The 8,781-nt window shown below is 45.3% G+C and overlaps 1 protein-coding gene across 1 annotated transcript in view; it reads left to right on the top strand.

The window, feature by feature from the left end:
• Nucleotides 1–2,228: 2,228 nt before the first annotated feature.
• LOC120052452 (transducin-like enhancer protein 1) overlaps nt 2,229–8,781 on the top strand; it is a 26,252-nt gene continuing 19,699 nt past the window's right edge. Inside the window, exons 1-3 of the mRNA XM_038999369.1 lie at nt 2,229–2,292; nt 5,686–5,730; nt 7,526–7,588. Of these exons, the coding sequence (XP_038855297.1) occupies nt 2,236–2,292; nt 5,686–5,730; nt 7,526–7,588 (165 nt within the window). The 5' untranslated portion in view covers nt 2,229–2,235. The remainder of the gene's footprint in view (nt 2,293–5,685; nt 5,731–7,525; nt 7,589–8,781) is intronic.

Here is an 8,781-nt window from a genome sequence, read left to right on the forward strand (position 1 = left end):
AAGCAGTGTGACACAAACAACAACACAGAGTTACACATGGAATCAACAAACATGCAGTCAATAACACAATAGAGGAAATTAAGTCTATATATAGTGTGTGCAAATGAGGTAAGATAAGGGAGGTAAGGCAATAAATAGGCCATAGTGGCGAAATAATTACAATTTAGTAATTAAACACTGGAGTGATAGATGTGCTTATGGCCTTTTATAGAGTTGGTTGAGTGCGGTCTTAGTGCCAGCTTCGCTTTGTGATGGGAAATAGATGGCTACGAATAATAAAGATGAGAACTCTCTTGGTAGATGGTGGTTGGCAACAAAATCCCGGCAGCTCAATATTGTCTGTTTCTTCGTTCAGCCATGTCTCGGTGAAACATAAGATGTTACAGTTTTTAATGTCCCGTTGGTAGGGTACTCTTAATAATAGTTAATCAATATTATTTTCTAACGATTGCACGTTAGCAAGTAGAATGGAAGGCATTGGGAGTTTACTCGCTCACCTCCAGCTTCTCAGAAGGATCCCCCAGTCTGCGTCCCCTTTTCAGGCGTCTTTTCTTCATGCAAAAGCGTGGATCTTGGCCTGATCCAGTGAATGCAGGATATCCTTCTCGTCGGACTCGTTAAAGGAAAAAGTTTCTTACAGTCCGTGGTGAGTAATCGCTTTTCTAATGTCCCGAAGTTCTTTTCGGTCATAAGAGACGGTAGCAGCAACATGAAGTACACAATAAGTTAAAGTTGCGTATAACAAAATTGCACAATTGGTTGGGAGAATGTAAAACGTCAGCCATGTTCTTCGGCGTTGTCTGTGACCTGTGGGATTTAATTAGACTTTGGCCTCAATGAATGCACTTTCCCACTGAATCCCAGTCTGGATACAACATACCAGTCTTCTAAACTCCTGATAACCTGCCTGTCTGAGAATCCATCTCTCCTGCCCCCTCAGCACTCAAGAGTCCTCTGGAACCTCAGTAAGGGCTCACCACTTCACTCAGCTCGACTGTTTCCTGTACTTTAATTACATGTTGTAAATCCATTAAACACTATGAAACTATTATATTTACCCTGATCTGAGAACAGTTATTCCTAATCCCAGGGTCTGTGTTTGTATATGTCATCGGTGTTAGCATGTTTCCCTCCACACAACTTGACGAAAGTCACCCTCGGAAACGCCCAGTCTGGCCCTTGTCATGGTGAACTGATACGGATAGAATTGTCACTTCTCAGAAATCCTGCCATGGGGATCTCTGCGGGGGGGCTACTCCACTATAATAAAATCTATCAGGGGAATGAATTGAATCCCCCGAGCTCTCACCCGCCCTTCCCATCCCTCAATCTCCTCCCCCTCCCGTCTCCTCCCTGGCGGTGATAAATGAGTCAATTATGGGTGGCAGCGCCGGCCTTCTGAAAGGGAGCGGATGTGCTGTTATTACCTGTTGTAGTCTGGTAATGTTGCAGTATTAATCATATTCTAATTTCCCAGGCCCTCGTAGCTCTCCCCCGCATAAATCTGCTACACACAAACAAGTCAGCAGCATGCCCGCCGGGGTGAAGTACAACCCTGGGCTGGGGAGGAGGGAGGATGTGTGTGTTAGAGGACACGGTGGAGGGGAGGTCGATGGCTAGTTCCTTAAAGGAGCGCTGTGTGTGTGCTTGGCTGACGATTCCTGGGGTTCCATGGTGGGTCATGGCCACAGCAGGGTGACTTGGCAAAGACAGAAGGACTGAGGGAGGAGGGGTCAGAGAGGGAGAAATGGAGGGAAGAAGAGAGGGAGGAGGGGACTGATAAATAGTGAGAGGGAGGGGACAGACCAAGGGCAATTAGAAGGGGGAGGTGGACAAATGGAGAGAGGGAGGAGATTGGGAGGGAGAGGTGCGACCCATCCCTGCCCTTCAATGACACCTTGGTCCTGGGAGAGACTGCAGCCAGGTCTGGTCTGGCTGGGAGGCAAGCGCTAAGTGTGAGCTCAACTATTCCTGGTGTGCTCTGAAGCGATAATGTCCTGTCACCTGCCCAATCCTATCTCTGCTGGCATACATCTATCTGCAGGTGTCTGCACTGCCTACTAAACATGGATGTGTGTGTTAGTTAATGTGTGTATTTCTGGCTCTGTGTGTCTTTGTGGGTGTGGGAAAACGTTTTGAAATATATTGTATGAACACATTTGAACAGGGTGTGTATTATATAGATATGAGTATCTGCTCTCTTGTAAATCTTAACCTCTTCCTTACAGCCTGAAGATGGAGTGTGAGAAACTGGCCACAGAGAAGACTGAGATCCAGAGACACTATGTTATGGTGAGACCCTCAAACACCGTCAACAACAAACACTCAATCCACTCCACCTTGGGTGTTCTAACAAACACCATGCTGATGATCCTTGTCTGCAGGAGAAGAGTTGAGATTTATTGTGTTTCACTGAGCAGGCAGACAGTTCAAGGGCTTTATTGGCATGGGAAACATATGTTAACATTGCCAAAGCAAGTGAAGTAGATAAACATTAACAGTAAACATTACACTCACAGAAGTTCCAAAAGAATAAAGACATTTCAAATGTCATATGTCTATATACAGTGTTGTAACGATGTACGAAGGGGAAAATGAATTAACATAAATATGGGTTGTATTTACAATGGTGTTTGTTCTTCACTGGTTGCCCTTTTCTTCTGGCAACAGGTCACAAATCTTGCTACTGTGATTGCATACTGGTATTTCACCTAGTAGATTTGGGAGTTTATCAAAATCGGGTTTGTTTTCGAATGCTTTGTGGATCTGTGTAATCTCAGGGAAATATGTGTCTCTATGGTCATACATTTGGCAGGTTAGGAAGTGACCTCATTTTGTGGTCAATGTGCACATACCCTGTCTTCTCTTGAGAGCCAGGTCTGCCTACGGCGGTCTTTCTCAACAGCAAGGCTATGCTCGCTAAGTCTGTACATAGTCAAAGCTTTCCTTAAGTTTGGGTCAGTCACTGTGGTCAGGTGTTCTGCCACTGTCTAGTCTCTGTTTAGGGCCAAATAGCATTCTAGTTTGCACAGTTTTTTTTGTTAACTACTTGACACATTGGAAAGAATTCTCAAATCAAATTGTATTTGTCACATACACATGGTTAGCTAGATGGTATAAAGTACAGTATATACATATGAGATGAGTAATGCAAGATATGTAAACATTATTAAGTGGCATTATTAAAGTGACTAGTGATCCATTTATTAAAGTCGGCAATGATTTCGGGGGGGCAGGTAGCCTAATCACTTTAGCTTTGGGCCAGTAACCGAAAGGTTGCTGGATCGAATCCCCAAGCTAACGAGGTAAAAAATATGTCGTTCTGCCACCGAACAAGGCAGTTAACCACTGTTCCCTGGTAGGCCGTCATTGTAAATAAGAATTTGTTCTTAACGGACTTGCCTAGTTAATTAAATAAAGGTTACATTTTTTTCTAAATAAATAAAGTCTGTATTTGGCAGTAGCCTCTGTTAGTGATGGCTGTTTAACAGTCTGATGGCCTTGAGATAGAGGCTGCTTTTCAGTCTCTGTACCAGCTTTGATGCACCTGTACTGACCTTGCCCTCTGGATAGCAGCGGGGTGAACAGGCAGTGGCTCGGGTGGTTGTTGTCCTTGATGATCTTTTTGGCCTTCCTGTGACATCGGGTGCTGTAGGTGTCCTGGATGGCAGATAGTTTGCCCCCGGTGATGCGTGCAGACCGCACCACCCTCTGGAGAGCCTTGCGGTTGTGGGCGGTGCAGTTGCCGTACCAGGCGGTGATACAGCCCAACAGGATGCTCTCAATTGTGCATCTGTAAAAGTTTGAGGGTTTTGGGTATCAAACCAAATTTCTTCAGCCTCCTGAGGTTGAAGAGGCGCTATTGCACCTTCTTCACCAGACTGTGTGGGTGGACCATTTCAGTTTGTCTGTGATGTGTACGCCGAGGAACTTAACTTTCCACATTCTCCACTGCTGTCCCGTCTATGGATAGGGGGATGCTCCCTCTGCTGTTTCCTGAAGTCCACAATCATCTCCTTTGTTTCGTTGAGTGAGAGGTTGTTTTCCTGACACCACACTGAGTGCCATCACCTCCTCCCTGTAGGCTGTCTTGTCGTTGTTGGTAATCAAGCCCACTACTGTTGTGTCGTCTGCAAACTTGGTGATTGAGTTGGAGGCGTGCATGGCCACGCATTCATGGGTGAACAGGGAGTACAGGAGGGGGCTGAGCACGCACCTTGTGTGGCCATAGTGTTGAGAATCAGCGAATTGGAGATGTTTCCTACCTTCACAAGGGTACGTGCTCAGCCCCATCCTATACTCCCTACTCTTTTTGTTTTGTCATGATTTGGTTGAGTCTAATTGTGTTGCTGTCCTGGGGGTCTGTTTGTGTTTGTGAACAGAGCCCCAGGACCAGCTTGCTTAGGGGATTCTTCTCCAGGTTCATATCTCTGTAGGTGATGGCTTTGTTATGGAAGGTTTGTGAATCACTTCCTTTTTGGTGGTTGTAGAATTTAACGGCTCTTTTCTGGATTTTGATAATTAGTGGGTATCGGCCTAATTCTGCTCTGGATGCATTATTTGGTGTTTTACATTGTACACAAAAAATATTTTTTGCAGAGTTCTGCATGCGGAGTCTCAATTTGGTGTTTGTCCCATTTTTGTGAATTCTTGGTTGGTGAGTGGACCTCAGACCTCACAACCATAAAGGGCAATGGGTTCTATAACTAATTCAAGTATTTTTTTTGTTGCCAGATCCTAATTGGTATGTCAAATTTTATGTTCCTTTTGATGGCATAGAAGGCCCTTCTTGCCTTGTCTCTCAGATCGTTCACAGCTTTGTGGAAGTTACCTGTGGTGCTGATGTTTAGGCCGGGGTATGTATAGTTTTTTGTGTGCTCTAGGGCAACAATGTCTAGATGGAATTTGTATTTGTGGTCCTGGCAACTGGACCTTTTTTGGAACTGTCTCGGGTTAGACTGGCTGTGTGTGTTGACTACACAACACCACTGATGCCAGCATCTGGCAAGGGACTAAACATCACACCCACTGGAAACCACATGGACCACACGTGTGTTGTCTCCAGCCCAAATATGGGTAATCCTCCACATTCCCTTAGAGCAGGCGGTGTTCAGATGAGGCGTGATCAGAGAGCCCCCTAAACGCAGCTGACTGTGGTGCCAGGCCCCACTGTTGCAAAAGGAGCTATGTGGGAGCCTGGCACAGGCCTGGCACTCTACCCATTTCTCGCTTCTTTTTTTGGGCTCTGGATTTTGGAGTCTGCAAGTTGCCTAGCAACAGCTCTGAATCTTGGCACAGCGACAGAACAAACAGCCAGCTGTCTCATACACACACACACACACGCTTCCATCTCTTTATTTCTTCCACCTAGCTGACAAACCACTCACTACTTACTCCTCAACCAACCCTGTTGAAAATGACATGTCAGAATGTCACATAAGGGACGTCTGTTTTTAAAATTATTTGAGCTCTGCCCGATGATGATTTTCCATCCTTGTTCTGAACCGATTGATTGACACACGATCTCTGGGCTCACATGCCAGGTTGGCATAGCTTGGAGCTGAGGGCACAAAATAAATGAAACAAAACGATTCGCCCACTCATCTAGCCTTGAAAGGTGTATTGTCTTTGTAGATCTACATATATGCAAATGTATAACCATCGATTTACGTCTCATTTTTACAGTATTACGAGATGTCCTACGGCCTTAATATTGAAATGCACAAACAGGTGAGTACAACCGCCTTCCATTGTCATCTCTCCCCCTCTCCCTCCCTCCCTTTCTAGTCAATCTGGGTCTAGAGGAGTTATGTATGTATGCTATGCTGCTGGGAGAATCTAGTGAACTGGCCTCCAGCACAAAATGCTAATCCGCCCATGGTGGACCCATGACACTGTGCTGCTGTTGCATTAATAGGATCTGCAAACAGAATTCTTATTTCTAGACAGACAAGAGGAGAGAGGTGCCCTTCCTAAAGCAGCTGGAACATCCTCTTTACTCCCCTCAAAATTCCTCTCTATTACCGCTGCTGACTTTACCCTCCTCCCTCCCTCCCTCCCTCTCTCCCCCTTTCTCTATAACTTTCTCCTCCTCTGTATCTCCCTCTTTCTCTATAACCTTCTCCTCTGTCTCTCCCTCTCTCTAACCTCCTCCTCTCTCTCTCTAACCTCCTCCTCTCTCTCTCTAACCTCCTCCTCTCTCTCTCTCTATCCTCCTCTCTCTCTCTCTCTCTATCCTCCTCTCTCTCTCTCTCTCTATCCTCCTCTCTCTCTCTCTCTCTAACCTCCTCCTCTCTCTCTCTCTCTAACCTCCTCCTCTCTCTCTCTCTCTAACCTCCTCCTCTCTCTCTCTCTCTCTAACCTCCTCCTCTCTCTCTCTCTCTCTCTCTCTCTCTCTCATATACCCCCCCTTCTCTATAACCTCCATCTCTCTCATACCCCCCCTTTATAACCTCCATCTCTGCCCATCTCTGTTAGTCTTTTCCTCCCTCTCTCCTGCAGGTATACAGTCCATGCTGCTGAATTTCACTTTAAATCAGGTCACTGCCTTCAGAGCGTCTGCTCTCTCCCTTCGTTTCGCCATCTCAATCGCTCTGCTTTTGACAAGCCACACAAATCACCCTCCTTCCTTCTCTCTTTCTTTCTCTCTAGCTCTTCCTTCTCCTCCTTATGCATCCTGCCTCATTGGCTGTCAATTCCTCAAATGCACAAGAGCCTCCCCTTTCATTTCACTCTCCCATTTTGTTCTCCCCTCTTTATCCTCTTTCTCTTGCTCTCATTTTCATTCTCTATCTCCCACCGTGCTGCCCTTCTCTCCAATCTCCCTGGCTCCCTCTCTCCTGAAGATGACATTCAGTAGTTGGCGTTCTCTAACAAGAAATCATTGTGTTTCCCTGGGGAGGGAGCTGATGGATGTATGGAGGAGAGTGCTGAAGGGTGGGCACTGCCTGTCTGCAGAATAGAGGGAAGTGGATGGAGGGGGGGGGGGAGACGAGAAGGAGAGGAAGAAGAGTGTGAAGGAGGATGTGGGTGGGAGTTCACCACAGCATCAATAAATCACTTAGTAGAGAATGGTGTGGGGCTGTGTGGCCGGCCGGAGAGAGGGAAACAGTACAGCAGAGGCTAGCTGTCAGCAAGACTAATGACCCCCAGTCATAATGATGTTGTCATCATGATCTCTGCATGAATATCATTACTGGTCTTAACAGGTTTGCTGGGGGCCACCGCTAAGTTAATGAGGGGAGGGAGGGAGAGCTGTGTGGATCAGAGAGGCAAACGCCCATGGCTAAGCCCACTGACCCCCAGCAGGTAGGCACACACACACAGATGCTGGCCATGAATATTTTAGCTGGGCTCCCTGGCAGTGTTTGGATTTGCATGGACCAGATGTGTGGAGCTGAAATATTTACCACACTGGCCCTTGCAGCCAGCCCTGCTAAGGTTTTGGGGTGTGTGTTTTGCTTTGATGAGCACACACAAAAACACAGTGTCCTCCCTCACACACTCGCCCTCTCTTTTTCTGCAGACGGAGATCGCCAAGCGCCTGAATGTGATCTGTGCCCAGCTCATCCCTTTCCTGTCACAGGAGGTGAAACACACATACATACGGTCATGCATATTAACACATCAGTAACACGTTCAATATCTCTCTGACATCCACCCACAGACTGGTGCACATGCATGCTCCTCGTAACAAAGAAGTCCCAGTATAACATTCAGACGTACAGTACCACCAGGAAGCAGACACACACATTAACACAGATGCTGTGACACAGAGTAAAAACATTAATTTAAGTCCTATGATGGTAGTGATGGCCCATTTACTGCTTATCACTTAGTAACCATTTATTCTCATGACTTTAATAAAATTATTATTATTTCATTTCAAGTCATCGTCTAATCTCTATAGAGCTGTTGCCTATGCTGTCTGACAAAATCACTATTTTAGTAGTTCTTCAGCCAGCTGTGCAGGCTGACTGTCATTGTTTCTTTCCTGCTCATCAACTTGGATCGAGTCAAGGATATGTTTTGCGTTATTCTAAAAGCCCACTGTAACACATAGCATGTTCTCGTTTCCCTTACAATACATTTGATTAGTAAGTTACAGTAAATAAAGCAGTCCTGTAACAGGTCATTTTTACAGAGTAAAACGTAAACGAGCAAGGGATCAACCTACAAGCCATGTGGTCAAAGTATTCAAATGAAACACTGATAAATAGGCATAACATTAGCTCATCATTACATTATTGTTGTTCTATATTAAATCAACCTCTTCACCCTCATCATTCAGTTAGGCCTCATTTTAAATTTGATAGTGAAGTAACTTGCACAATTATCGTTCATTCCATCCATTTGTCATTCATTCAGTGGGCTGGCATCGTTTGCATCTCTGGAAAGAGACGCAAATAATGTTTCACATTATTCTAAAGACCTACTGCAACACATAGCACATGTTCGTTTCCCTTACAATACATGTTATTAGTAATAAAGTTTTAGTAAATAAAACAGTCCCATAACAGCTTATTTTACGAAGTAAAATGTAAAAGTGAATGGTATCAACCCACAAGGCGTGCGGTCAAATGATTTGCCGCTGATAAAATAGGCCTAACAAACTTCTCATTAGACTATTGTCTTTCTAAATGAAATCAACCTCTTCACCCTCCTTATCATTCAGTTAGGCTTCATTTAAAAATGAATTGTGGGGTAAGGTGCACAATTATTGCCCATTCATCCATTTGTCATTCATTCATTCGGTGAGGCGAGAGAGGGGGACCCATTAGC

The sequence above is a fragment of the Salvelinus namaycush genome, chromosome 8 (assembly GCF_016432855.1).
Source record: "Salvelinus namaycush isolate Seneca chromosome 8, SaNama_1.0, whole genome shotgun sequence".
NCBI lineage: Eukaryota > Metazoa > Chordata > Actinopteri > Salmoniformes > Salmonidae > Salvelinus > Salvelinus namaycush.